The sequence below is a fragment of the Scyliorhinus canicula genome, chromosome 16 (assembly GCF_902713615.1).
Source record: "Scyliorhinus canicula chromosome 16, sScyCan1.1, whole genome shotgun sequence".
Lineage (NCBI taxonomy): Eukaryota > Metazoa > Chordata > Chondrichthyes > Carcharhiniformes > Scyliorhinidae > Scyliorhinus > Scyliorhinus canicula.
In genome coordinates, this window is record NC_052161.1 from 69733605 (window position 1) to 69748732 (window position 15128).

The 15128-nt window shown below is 41.4% G+C and overlaps 1 protein-coding gene across 1 annotated transcript in view; it reads right to left on the bottom strand.

Annotated features, from left to right (window-relative positions):
* Positions 1 to 2480: 2480 nt before the first annotated feature.
* The window catches only part of ccdc6b (coiled-coil domain containing 6b), a 95568-nt gene continuing 82920 nt past the window's right edge, over positions 2481 to 15128 (bottom strand). The window contains exons 7-9 of the mRNA XM_038774105.1: positions 11922 to 12022; positions 11228 to 11352; positions 2481 to 8148 (exon numbers count right to left, since the gene is read on the bottom strand). Of these exons, the coding sequence (XP_038630033.1) occupies positions 7954 to 8148; positions 11228 to 11352; positions 11922 to 12022 (421 nt within the window). The 3' untranslated portion in view covers positions 2481 to 7953. The remainder of the gene's footprint in view (positions 8149 to 11227; positions 11353 to 11921; positions 12023 to 15128) is intronic.

Consider the following 15128-nt stretch of genomic DNA (forward strand, 5'->3'; position numbering starts at 1 on the left):
GGAGCCAAAGGCGATTACCACGTAGTTACTGACACAAGGAGAAAACAGACAGAAAGAGACTGTTGGAAGCATTGTATGAGCTGGCTAGAAAGGTCTAAAACCTGGAATGCTGTGTGAATAAATTGAGATACTGAAGAGCTGGTTGTTTTTCCAGAAGTGACCAAACAGGGAACTAGTGTTATTGGTCGGTTGGAAAGGAATTCTGACAGCTACATCTTAGGACTTACGCAATCTGAGAGATGGAGGCTTTGGTAAAAATGTGTCTTGTTTGACTACCATGCTCCTGAAATTCAGGGATGAAAGCTGTTGTCATATAGGGCTTCTGACCTACCCAGAGTGAATAAATGTCTTTTGGGGAAGGTAATCCGCCAACCTTACATGAGTCCTGACGACACAGCAATGTCGTTAATGCAGTTAATTACCCTCCGAGGTGGCCTACAGCCACTCAGTTCAAGGGAAATAAAGGATTTTTGAAGGGAAAATCATGCTCGACAAATCTGTTGGAATTCTTTGAAGATGTAACCAGTACAGTTGACATGGGAGAGCCAATTGATGTGGTATATTTGGACTTTCAGAAAGCGTTTGACAAAGTCCCGCATAAGAGATTATTGTGCAAAATGAAAGCGCATGGGATTGGGAAATATATTGAGGTGGATAGAAAACTGGTTGGCAGAGAAGAAATAAAGAGTAGGGATTAATGGGTCCTTTTCAAATTGGCAGGCAGTAACTCGTGGGGTACCACTGGGACCCCAGCTATTCACAATATATATTAATGATTTGGATGAGGGAACAAAATGCAACATCTCCAAGTTTGCAGATGGTACCAAGTTGGGTGGGAGGGTGAACTGTGACGAGGATGCAGGGATCCAACAGCATTATTTGGACAGGTTGGGCGAGTGGGCAAATCAAGGAGGGATCTCATAGAGACTTATAAAATTCTAACGGGACTAGGCAGGATAGATGCAAGGAAGATGTTACCAGTCTGAGGATTCAGGGTAAACCATTTTGGACAGATATAAGGAGACATAGAACAGAGTGCAGAAGGAGGTCATTCAGCCCATCGAGTCTGCACCGACCCACTTTAAGCCCTCACTTCCACTCTATCCCCCTAACCCAATAACCCTTTCCAACCTTGTTTGTCACTAAAGGGTTATTTAGCATGTCCAATCCACCTAACCCGGCCGTCTTTGGACTGAGAGAAAACCGGAGCACCCGGAGGAAACCCACGCACATGGGGAGAACGTGCAGACTCCGCAGTGACCCAGCAGGGAATTGAACCTGGGACCCTGGCGCTGTGAAGCGACAGTGCTAACTACTGTCCTACCCTGCTGCCCCTATTGTGCTACCATGCTGCCCTTCACCCAGAGTGGTGAGCCTGTGGAATTCATTAACACAGGAAGTAGTTGATGCTAAAACATTTAATATATTCAAGAGACGGCTTGATATAGTACTTGGAGAATGGAATCAAAGACTATGGGGAGAAAACAGGATTAGGCTATCGAGTTGGATGATCAGCCATGATCGTGATGAATGGCGGAGCAGGCTCGAAGGGCCAATTGGTCTCCTGCTGCTCCAACCTTCTATGTATCTATGGCCAATAAATGTTGGCCCAGCCAACAACACCCACATCCCATGAGTGAATTAAAAACAAACAACATACATGGAACTGTGGAGCTGCAGAATGCTCACATCTACAAGGAATAATGTTAGTGCATGTGGTTGCATAAGACATATTCTTGTTATCTCAACTACTTAAAAGTCAAATTTACCTTTGTATTTGAAGTTTCATTTGCTCATTAATTCACATAAAAGTTACAAAAATGAAATTTTGTTGGTAATTTCCTTTTTGGATGGTTGTGAGTAAACTTGCTCGTTTTGGTTTACGGTTTTGCCACGGGGATCGTAAAAATAGACATTTCTAAAAAAAAAAATTAATTTGGTTGCTCATGTTAATCTTGATCCCCAGGTGTATTAAATCCAAAGTGGTTACATTATTGTGGATCTCCAGCTGCCAAAATTCATTCTGGTTCTGCCTCAGTTGCAACGTCAAAACAAACAGCACCATTTAGTGCAGTTACATTTGTGCAACTGGCTAGTAATGTTCGTAACTGCAGGGCATATATACATGATTCATCTCAATACAATTATGTTTATTTGCACCGTGGCTGATTACTTGAACTCCCAGTTATTCTTACCTGAACTCAGTTATTCCAGAGTTTAAAGATCACACTTATCGAGATAGCTTTTAAACTGGTCAACACATTATGAAAAGCCTATCCTCCCGACGGATTGTTGGATTAGTATTTAGGAATAACCTGGTTCAAACTGCATGAGCAGTTATCAAGTTTCCAAATGTTTCTTTTTAACCCTGTAGTTTACTCCATTAAATATTGGTAAAACAAATGCCTCAGTGCATTAAACAGCCTGTGAAAAACTGCCAGTATCCTACTGAACGTTAATAGAACATAAGGTTCTGGATATAGGGTTTGTATAAAGCATTTTATTAGCATTTTCAATTACAAGAAAACAATCACATTGTACATGGATTTACTACCTAAAGCTACCTACAGTTAGTTAATTTGAAATAAAACTAAAAGAACTACATGGTTCAGGTTACTCCACTTAAAAGCAGAGGTCAAAAGAATAATTCACCACAATTAGCAAATTTTAGATCAAGTAATAGGGGACAAACATTTGGATTCAGACACATTTCCTGCTGTAAAGCTCAGTACTTAGTAGAAGGGTGTGTGCATAAATGGGCCAAACACTTCTTAGGTTTAATCAAAATGCAGATGAATGCATTATTCACACATGTAAAAAAAATAATTTATGTGGCCATCTAATCAAAAAAAAGGCACTTTTATATATTCATCTATAGAATGGAACACGCCAAATCATAGCTCAGAAGGCAGGAACATTTATGTAGGAACCAATTCATTCACGATTTGCTTTATGAAGTCAATCATAAAAGATAGCCCTTGGAGTAATTTTTTTTAATGAAGTTGTGAAGCACCTGAAAAACTTTCAGATAGTAAACAAGTTGATTTAAAATAAACCATAATATAAACTACGATCAAATCTTACACAATGCTTTTTGTTTTCTATTGTAAACACCATTTAAAATGTTTCCATATGCCAGAATTTGCTTGTGTTTTTCACCTAATTCAGAAGTCTGCATACTAATATTCAAAGGATGTTTAACCTGGATTGAATGTGTATAAAAGCAGTCAAAGAACATCCATCATATATTTGCCCAATCTTGCATTTATCTAATGTATATTATGTACACAGTAATATCTGTTATACATTCATGTCTACAGCATGTGTAATATTTCACTTGATGTCAACTTGGCACTGTAGCCACATGTCAACAATGTGTCATATAGAAGGGTCTGAATTTTATGCAAAAAACTCAGCATAACCAAACTCATTAAATTTGTGATAAAAAGAGCATGAAAAAATGCATTGAAAAGATTACATTTAAATTCAGGATCACAAACATTTAAATAATTTTATATGCTTGGAGCAAAAGTTGAAACTTAACAAGCCTTGAAGTTATTTTCTGAATTATTTGGGCGGTACAGAGATAAAAGGAAATATTAAGATGGTTAATTTTCTTAGAAGGGTACACAAAAGGGCAGTTCCTCTGAAATTAGCAATCTTTGGGCCCAAAATCACTTTCGCCTATGTGGAATAGGAATTGCATTGCAAGACATGTGGCATACTTGCAATCCCAATGCAGCATCCTGAAACTATTTCACTGGCTTGGATTTAGCTACTGTCATTTGGCCAAGTATAATGGCCATTTGTGATTTATATGTGGACGGTAATGGTGATCTACGAAGTGAAAAAAAAATTTGAGCAAAGTACTTTAACAGGAACTCAGTTATATTAAGCAATACAAGCACATTGATTAAATGGGTGTGCAACTATTTCAAGTCACTGAAACAAAGTGGAATTACGCTCGCGTTTATACCAAATAGAGGAACAAATTAGGACTTGGCAAAATAACTATTCTCATGACCTCATTCGAACACACGTAAACATTTGTGGTTTTCTTATCTACCCTCAAAACATGTTGCTAAGTCAGTGACTAAGTTTGAAATCAGTGAATGTTTGATTAAAGCTAACGTTTTCACTATAGTAAATCATTTGGTGAGATTTTAGGTTTTAAAAACCCCCAGATATATTAAAGTTACAGATTTAAATTATAGTTCAGCGAAAATAGAAATGTTTTTGGTAGCTGCCATACCTGAAAGATTTTCAGTCAGGGTAGACTGCTGTGCCACAATGATTTAGGAATAATATAATAACTAGGGACAGTTTACAATAACAGAACCAGATTCGACTACTGCCAATCGGCACAAGTGAGCTGAAATTGAAGTGGATTTCAGATGTTGTGTAAGAAATAACCAATGTGAAGGCTGTTTGGAAACATTTGGAGCCCTAACTTGATGCACTTAGAAATATGAACAGTCATGCAGACATGCCGCATTTTTGACTACATGACAGTAATGATCACAGTCATTGGTTGTAAAGCCACTTTGGGAAGTCCTGTGAACATAGGCATACTGTACAAATGCAAGCCTTTTACGAGAGAATAGACACAAGCTGATGAGCATACAGTGGTGTGTTCTTAATTATAGCAATTCACACATTCTAGTGTCCTTCAATTTGAATTGGATTGTTGTATGTACCATACAATGTTATTAGGAAGCATTTATTCAAACTTAATTTTTAGAATTTGGATCCCATGTAGAGTGCTCTTGAAGTTACTTATATGGATTTGCAAAATAATTGTTCAACGAGATGGGTTAAATACATATCACATGACCTCAAAAAATGGGCGATAAAATCAGACTAAAATTATCAAAGCCTACAGTAAGGAGCTATTTTGATACTGGTGGTTAAAATAAAAATGCTCAAAAGTTCAGCTTTTGTTCAATGTACTCCAGGACAAAGTCTTGACCGAATGCTCTTACAGTTAAAAAATAAATGCATGAATCTGACCTACCCCAATGGGCACATGCCACCTCAATTCTTAAACATGGAGACCATCCACAAAGAGCACACACCCTATCTGAATAAACTATTTTATTAGATTATTTTAAGCCCTCTCCACGTGGCTTGGATCAGTAATCCCAAGAGATTTGGAAGCCCACTCCTTCGCCTCAGTGTGAAGTAGAGGCCAAGATGACTAAACTCAAAGCATTTCGCAAAGACTGGCCCAACATGTGGATTGTTCAATGTTGTTACCTTCAGTTATCAAAGCACACATTTCAAACCTGATAGCATGCAATTGAAAAATTGCAGCAAGTGCTGGAGAGAAAATCATTCCCACCAACCACCATGCCTGTCTGTTTAGCAATTTCTTCCTCCAAACAGTCAAACTCGTAAACCTTTTCTACACATTTTTTGAAAGTATAGCGGGTGATATGATAAACATCAAAAGGAATAAATGGATGCTAACTTGTATACTAAAAACTGAACTCGGAAACCCTCCTTGGTAGACATGCGGACCAATTTGCAATGTCAAAACAGACAAACCATTAGCACCAACAGTCGCAGTTGACTTCTGTAACCAAAAGGTTGGTAGAATTCAGTTGTTTTAGTTTAGAAGTTTCAATTCAGGGAGAAGAGAAAGATAACTATTGTAACCAGCTCTAAACTGAGACTTTATATGGATTGAACATTAGATATTTTTCAGAAATTTTCAGTCCAATTAACAATTTAAATCTACTGCCAATGGTTAAATCACAACTGGCCTGGCTACAGTGATATGCTGATCTGCCTCTCTGCTAATGAGGTTGCAGGAACAATAGTTAATGTGATCTCATGCCATAGCCTTATCAGAGGGAAAGTGCTGATTCAGGCACTGAAATGTCACAAGAGATAACTTCAATATCAAGTGCGTATGGACCAATAAATGTTAGAAATCTAAATTGCAAGGCAGTTCCCTTCTCCTTGCTCAAAGGAAGGGAGGGGGGGGGGGGGGGGGGGGGAAAAGAGTCCCCAAAAATGCATAATTGTGAAGTACCTACAACTGCTGAACATTTCAGTTTCTTGTGCTAGAATCTTGTAAACAAGCATGCTCCAAGGCTACCAACCATCCAAATTTCAGTCCTTTGGATAGTTGATCGGCTAAATCTCTCCTTTTCAGATTCATTTGGGTACACACGAAAAGGAGTTGCTGGGCCTCGACTTTCCTACGGTGATGGTTGGCCCAATGCACCTTTCAAAATGCTGGCACCAAGTTGTGTTTGTGCAGCAACTTTGGGTATAAGGTGAGAGAGTACAGAAAGGACACATGAGGTGGTCACCGATTTACAGTTTCCACAGCAAAACTGGTTGGATTTGCACATTATGATCCGGGAAACCACAGCAGAAGCCCGCAAGTTCATACAATAAAAGTCAAATTGTCTTGGTCACATAGTAAGCCACTGATCCGGAATATAGCTAAGAAGGATCACAGTTAGAAGGTGAACAGTTAAATAGACTGAGATTTACTGTAAACAATGCCACAAAACAAATGAATTACATAAACCTATTCTCTTATCACTCCTCCTTCTTGCCCAGTGATTTCTTTTTTTAAAAAAGGACACTTACATTTTTGATGCTGCAGCAATGTCAAACGGAACAATTTATTTTCGTTGCATGAACGGAAAATTATGGTTGCGATTGCTCCCTTTTATACAGTGTACCAACTTATGTATTATTGAACCTTTTATTACAGCCAAGAACTTGTGCTCTCCGCAGCCTGACCCATATCTACCAAGCAATACAGAATTATTTGGCTACGATAGCATTATACCTTGATAACTGGAAAGGCTTTCACCTGGGTTAGAGGATTACACCACAATGCAGCTGTTCAGCAGTTACGTTTTTCTATCATCTCTTTAAACCCTCAGAAAAAATATGATTTGGCAGCAAAGAAAACCATTTGTTCTTTAAACATGGTACTTGAATTTGCAGGACTCACCAATATTTCAGCTGATGATTTCTCGTCATCAAATGCAGGTATTTTACAGCAGGCAACATTCGCTCAAAAATCAACAACGTACGCCAGCTCGCTTGTCTAATGATTTACTATCTACAAAGCCCACAGACATTAAAACCTAAGTTTACAGCTTACATCAAAAAAATTTTGATCTCGGTTTGAAATGTGAACGGTCATCAATATTTTATTTTGCCACAAGCCAGATCTATACTAAATTTGGTGATTAAACTTGGAAATAATCTGCGCCAGATGGTATGGATTTGCCAAAATCAGTTTCTGCAACTTCTGTTGAAAAAAAAACAGTCACAGCACATCACAGAAGTTCATTGCTGAATCTGTATTAAGCTTATATGCTGTTTATCTGGATACAAATCATACCACCGATAGACATTAGATTTAGTGATGGTGCTTGATGCACCTGAATGTTTTCCCTAAAATTCCTTTGTCACTTTGTTTCAAAATGTAGTGCTAATTCTGTAAATGCTTGGCAAAACCCAACAAGACACGAAAGCATTAACACTGAAGCGTAAACACGGCCTGGAAAACAAGACACATCATGCTTGTAATTACCGCTAAAATTTGTAATGAAAATCATTGAAAAGGTCTTCCTGTGTTTTTTTTCACAAATCTGTGGAATGAAGCTTTGGAACTGCCGGAACATTCAATCGTGTACTGTTATTACCAAATAGATGTGGCAGATATTTAAAGCAACAAAATGAAGGTTGTGCATGAGGTTCCAGTCAACACTGACAAAATGCAGTAAATTAGTGTTGTGAACAAACAACACTGGCTGCCCTCCAGACAAACATTTACAACACAGTTAGCGGTGAAGCCTATATAATCTCAGTGCAAATAAGTCAAATCCAAAAGATGCCAGTTAAGCCTTTGGCTTTAGTAAACTGCTTTTTTGTGTCATCAGTCCAATCTGGATGCAACTGCTTCACAGCACGTGTGTGTTACGGCTGAGGAGGAGCAGGAGGATATGCTGAAGGCTGGGGATGGGCTGGCTGGGATGGTGTACACTGAAGCGCTGGTTGAACTGGCGGCGGTGGCGGCGGTGGCAGCTGAACCACTGTCTGTGTATTTGGGGAGGGCGGAGGTGTTGGGCGCTTAAATTTGTCAGGGCTGTTGCTTCTTCTTGGGGAAGGCCTCTGAAAAACAAACAAATGAAAACATGTTAAACGGATATGGTTTTAGAAGACCAACATTTTTTAAAAGTAATCTCAGACAGAGAAAACACAGTCACCCAGGTTTACAAAAGAATAGGTTAAAATTGAGTGAGTGAAAGGCGAGATACTAATATTGAACTCTAGAAGGTTCAACTAAAGGAGTGTCACAGATTATGCAACTTGCACAATTGCATCTGAAATGTAAACAATTCCACGTATATTTGCTTCTTGTTTATTGAAACAAGTTAACTGCCCGAATTGAGAAAGCAATTTTTAAGAGATCCTCATTAGTGAAGCAGAGATCGGAGATTGGGGGCAGAGTGAGTGTTTAAAGATCACGCAAGGCCAAAGCCACAGAAGAATTTTTTAAAAATTGCTGAATAAGCTAAAAATCAAGGCCTTGCTTGACCAGAAGTCAACTTAAATTAGCATTGGGACGTGTGTGTTTGTGTGTGTGTGTGTGTGTGTGTGTGGGGGGGGGGGTTAAGACACAGGCAGTTCAGTTATAAATGGGTGGTGGGGGGGGGGGGGGGGGGGGGGGAGAAGAGGGGGCGGCGGCAACATGGTTGGTTGTCCAAGAGTTCATTGGGACAATCAAGTCTACAGATTATTAAAGGCATAGATGAGAGTTTTAGCAGCAGATAAACTGAGGCAGGGAACTGAGGCAGGGGTAGAGTCAGGCAATACCATAAATGTGGAAATAGGAGGCCTTTGTGTTAATGTGGATGTTTGGGAGGAAGCTCATAAATACCGCCACCAGTGTGGTTCAACGTCATATAGCTGCCAAGGAGAGGGACAGAGCTAATGCCAAGGGAACAGAGTTTGTGATGGGACTAAAAACAAAGACTTCTGTCTTCCCAATATTAAATTAGAGAAAGGTTCTGCTTGTCCAGACGATTTAGAGACAGGGTAAAGGTCATGGGAGGCACGTTACAATCAAACCTATTCCCATCCTCATCCAATATACACAATTTCCAAACATCCATTGCACAAAGCAGAAGTGAAAATTCCAACTTATTTTCTCTTTCTGCAGCAGCAGCCCCCCAAACACCCCCACACCTCTCCCTCACAATGGAAACATGAAAACTAGCTGCAATGCTCTGAGTGATATCAGGTCAAAGATCTTGATTGAACACTACAAAAGGACCAACAGGGATCAGCAGCACACCAAGAAAGGGGAAAAAAATCACTTAAGCGTGGCAACTGCTTGTTGCTCTTCAGAAAAATAATCAACTCCATTCCAGTGGTCAGACTCCTCCGTTTTGTGTATGCTTTTGGAAATCCTTAGGACTACCTTCGATAGTATCTGCTACCTTTATCTCATTCCCTTTTAGCCCTAATCTCTGTTTAGCTGCACATGACACGTTTATATTCTTCATGATAATCTTTCATACAGTAAAGATAAAGTCGCCATAGTCCCAGATCACCATAGGCTCTTTTCCCTTTTGAGGGGGAGAGCTGACTGGTGGTGATTTAACCTGAGGGTCACCACAGCTCAGGTGAGTGTAAGGTTGAGAACCCTTCATGAATAACCTCAGCCGATACAGGACTTGAAACCGCGCTGCTGGCCTTGCAGAACGAACCAGCCGTCCAACCTAGTGAGCTAATCCGGCCCCCCGTAGTGGGTGGTGGTCAACAAAGCAACCATCTAAACCAGAACCCTTGTTGACTTCCAAAGGTACCTGTTGTCAAAGATAGGCTAGTGCAGCTTGAAGGCGGCAGCGTTGGTAGAGTGGACTCGGCACTAATCTTCCTCATCAGTGGCAGTCTCTTGGAAGTGGCTTTCCTTTATCCTTAGACTGCGACCCTTGTTCTAGATCATCACCCTCCACCCCGCCCTTCCCCCAGCTAGAGGAAACATCCCTGCATCCAGTCTGTCGAGCCTCGTCAGAATGTTATATGTTGCAAAGAGATACCCTCTCATTCATCTAAATTCCAGTGAATACAGGCCTAGTCGAGCCAATCTCTCCTCACACGACAATCCTGTCATCCCAGGAATCTGTCTGGTGAAGCTTCATTGCAATCCCTCTTATGGCAAATATATCCTTTCTTAGTAAGGCGACCAAAATGGCACACAATACTCCAATTGTGGTCTCACCAATGTCTTGTACAGCTGCAGTAAGACATTCTTGTCCTCTTGCAATGAAAGCCAACATCTATTTGCCTTCCTAACTGCTTGCTGCACCTTCATACTTGGTTTCAGTGACTGGTGTACAAGGACATCCTGGGGTCCCTTTGTACAATCTATCACCATTCTGTTTTGCCTACAAAGTGGATAACTTCATACTTGTCCATGTTATACTTAATCTGCCACGTATTTGCCTACTAACTCAACTTGTTTAATTGCCTTGAAGCGCATTCTCCTCACCACTAACCTTCCCAACAAGATCCATGTCATAAGCAAATTTGGAATTATCACATTTGGTTCCTTTATCCAAATGACTGATGTATATTGTAAACAGCTGGGGTCCAAACACCGATCCCTGTGAAACCCCAATAGTCACCGCATCCTGGATGAGATTCTCTAATCCTGCGGCAGAGTGCCCATGCCGTCGTAAACGCCGTTGCGTTTTATGACGGTGTGAACGGGCCGAGCTGATGACTAATTCTGGCCTGCAAAAGGGGCCAGCACGGCACTGGAGCGGTTCATGCCACTCCAGCTGCTGATCCCGGCGCGAACTGGGCGCCGCGGGGTCCGCGCATGCGCAGTGGTGCCGACGCCAATGCGCGCATGCGCAGTGCCTTCCGTCAACGCGCCGGCCCCGACGCAACATGGCGCAGGACTACAGGAGCCAGCGCAGAAGAAACGAGGCCCTCAGCCAGAGATGCCGGCCCGGCGATTGGTGGGCCCCGATCGTGGGCCAGGCCACATCGGAGGCTTTAATTTTGCACACTAACTTTTTAAGTGGGACTTCATCAAAATCCCATGAAAGAAAAAAATCCTAGTTCTTAATTTTTGCATAACCCCTAACTTTTGTGTTACCCCCTACCCCATACTTCAAACACACAAAACTCTAATTGCATACAGATACACACATTATTTACTAATTTCTTTACTCACCGCAATACCGTGTGAAGTTCCCATATGCTGTACATGAAGACCAGGTGAGGTGTAATAGGACATTCCAGCACGAGTCAAAGTAGTAGGCGGAGTGAAACCAACACTGTGGCTTGCATAAGTTAGTCCTAGAGGGGATATACACAAGGTCCAGTCATTCTTCATTTACTGCTTACAGTCAATATACAATGCAATTCTCTTTAGTTCCAAATATTGGAGTCTATTACTATTTTAAATTACTAACTTCAGCATGTATGCCTTTCCTTCTACTCCTATCTTAAATTACAAAACTGTCCAATATATGTTGGCATCTACGATCTACTGTTACTAGCAGTCCTCTGGTAGCCCACCAAAGGTGAACCTAAACATTCAATGTCAGCAGGTTATTAGCCATGTTATAAGAGTTACTGGATGATAACCAAAATCGGGAACCATGATTATTTTCCTTCCCCCACCCGATGAGCATATGTATACTGGATCATTTTTCTCAAGTGGCACCAGGAATTGAACCTTGCATCTTCTCTCTGTATGACTGTGTTGCATTAGAAAACTCTACTATCCACTCAGTCACTTGGAAGAGTTTTGCCACAAATTCCCTAAATGGATATTGTTCGTCATTTTGAGATGAACATTCTGGAAGTCAAGTTGGTCGCAGTTTCATATTTCTACTGAGTATAACACAAGTCTTAATACATACCAGGAGATATAGGTCTGCTGGAACTTGGAGATGGTGTGTAAGGAATCGGACTGGATACAGTGCGAGGTCTCAGTCCCTGTGCAGACATCTCATTAAAGTATCTGGGAAATGAGAAAGATGATTTAGCCCATGAACACAAAATTTCAATATGCAGGTCAAAAATATTCTAAGTCTGCACCTATAGAGGTTATCAAAAAGTCTCATTCATTCTCAAATTCCTTTGAACAAAATACCTCAGTACAACTTGCAATTTTAGAATTGAAAATAGTTAATGAGTGTATGCTCATCAACTACCTCAAAATAGTAAGCTGCAAAAATGGAGCCTGGTTATGTGGAGTAGCAATAGTGTAATCCTGCACCGTACTAATTCAGCCCATTAAGTACTAGAGTTTGTTTTGGACAACATTTCAGTGTGACATGCTCCATAATGCTTCATCTGTTTATATGCAAAAAAAACAAAACAATTATTGATAAAGTTATAGGCAAGGAATTCCTCTTCAGGTTGCCACTGGGAGCCAAATTAGTGAATTTATGCTACATTTTGCAGAACCAGAATCGGTTCATATTTAATGAACTTACTCTATATTGAACAAGTTACTTCACCCATCTAAACAACGGAGGATATCTTGTCTATTACATAGTAACGTCACAAATGAGCTATCCCCTCCGTCATCTATTCCCATGCTTTCATTGTTGAACCATCATAGGAATCAGAGAATCCTATCTCAATCTACACTCCTCTACAAATTCACGGTTACGCCAGGCCACTTATTTATGCAGTATGCAGCCTTTGTATGAAGATCAAGTAATTAATTTTGCAGGGAGACAACCATACATCCAGCATACCGGGGGAGAGAATTACTCCAATCTGCACTTTCACTCAAGGCTTGTTCATTTTGAACCCTACATTACTACTGCACCTACACACTTCAAAAGTACTTCATTGACTGTTAGGTTTTGCGGGATGCTTGGAGGGTGAGAAAGGCATTATATAAATGTAAAAGAGTGTAGTAAACTAGTATTCCAGAGCAGAGTTCTGGGAGCGCTTTGTTGACAAAACTAGACACAGAATACAGCGAGAGCAGAGGAGGATTAAGAGGGATACGAAAATATGTTATGTTTTTCCCCAATTTTAAAGAGGCCACAGAAATTTAAGGGAGAACTGGCAAATTAAAATGTATAAGGAAAATAGTCATAGAGGATAGAACAGTGGAAAAAGTGTGCAAGAGAGTGAATGGGAAAATAGAGTAAACTGATCACCAAGCAGAGGGTTTGCATCACGATATGCAGCTGACTATCAGAGAGACAGAGTAGAAGAAGGCGAGGCGGGGATGCCAAGGCGAGGCGGGGATGCCAAGGCGAGGCGGGGATGCCAAGGCGAGGCGGGGATGCCAAGGCGAGGCGGGGATGCCAAGGCGAGGCGGGGATGCCAAGGCGAGGCGGGGATGCCAAGGCGAGGCGGGGATGCTAAGGCGAGGCGGGGATGCTAAGGCCAGGATCTTAAAGCCAATTTGCTGGGATAAAGGGAGCTGGACAAGTTCAGAGTGAGTGGGTTGGGGGTGTGATGGCTGGACTTCACTACTGATGGTACATACAGGCATAGGGATGAGGTAATAATAGCAGAGAAGGTGCTTTCAAAAGGAGTAGGGATTCAAAAATGCCCATTTCAAATATTAAGATGTCCCAAGAAACTGGGAAGTAAGCTATAGTTACACAAATCTAGATGTTGCTTTGAAAGTCAACTGGCAAGACTGATGGAGAGTCAACGTTAGTGGCATAGATGAAGCCAGAGAACAATTGCTTTGCTTCTCCCAACACTTAACGGTAAAATGTTTTGAGTCATCCATGTAGGGAGTCTGCTAGTTAAGTTAGCTGGATGCCTGGTTTGTTTTGCAGAGCAACACCAACAGTGCAGGTTCAATTCCCGTATCGGCTGTGGTTATCCATGAAGGCCCTGCTTTCTCAATCTTGCCCCTCGCCTGAGGTGTGGTGACCCTCAGGTCTCTTTCACAAGAAGAGAGCAGCCAATAGTCCTCGGGGACTATGGCGATTTTAATTCATTAATTTAATAAATTCTGAGTGTGCCACTACTGCTCGCGAACCAATGAAGATAGAAAGCTGGGGACGAACAGTGAATTATAAGCTGACGCAAAACATCCAAATATTACTCTCCAAAAGGTAGGATGGAAATCGTAAGAGCCCACAGCATGGGAGTGAAGGAGTAGGAGATGGTCGGTTGAACATGTAGTATCTATGATGTGATAGAGGGGCTATGATGGAATAATGTGATGGAAATAAAGACATGTGAATGTGGACAGACCAGTCAATTATGTCAATGGCATTAGAGAGGCTAAGAGTATACTCTGAGGCACAACCATATAGCATGTCAGTTGTTACTGAAGTGCTAGCTGCTGTGTGCGAGACTCTGGAGTTGAATATGGGAGTTTAGGGAAGTGGGAGAGGGAGGGAGGTATTGCAGAGTCTTGTTTCCCTTACTACATCCACAGGTCAATGGGGTAGGAACAAGCCAAAGCAGGAGAGCTGGGAGATAAGTTACAGCAGTCCAACAACATAGAGTGAACACGCCTGTATAATATCAGAGGTAAGTATTTGGTAAGTATATCTCGCTTCTATCTTTTTGGGACTTTGTTTGAAGTTGAAGGCTAGATAGAAAACGTTAGAAATCGTAGTACACATCAGTATCAACGACATAAGTAAGAGAAGGGAAGGGGATTTAAAACAGGAATTTAGGGAGCATGGGTGGAAGCTGAGAGCCAGGACAAACTATGTTGTCATCTCTGGTTTGTTGCCGGTGCCACGTGCTAGCGAGGTGAGGAACAGGGAGAGAGTGCAAATAAACACGTGGCTGCAGGGATGGTGTAGGAGGGAGGGTTTCAGTTATGTGGATAATTGGAGAACATTCTGGGGACCTGTACAGACAGGACAGTTTTGCACCTGAACCAGGGGGGCACCAATATTCTGGGAGGGAAATTTGCTACGGCTCTTCGGGGGTGTTTAAACTAATTTGTCAGAGGGATGGGAAAACGAGCTGTAGTCCAGAAGCCAGTGTTGAGAGTAGTGAGGCACTGAGGAGGGTATCAAGGTCGCAGGAGTGTACCGGCAGACAGAAAAGTGGGTTGAAGTGTGTCTACTTCAATGCAAGGAGCATCCGGAATAAGGTAGGTGAACTTGGAGCATGGATTGGTA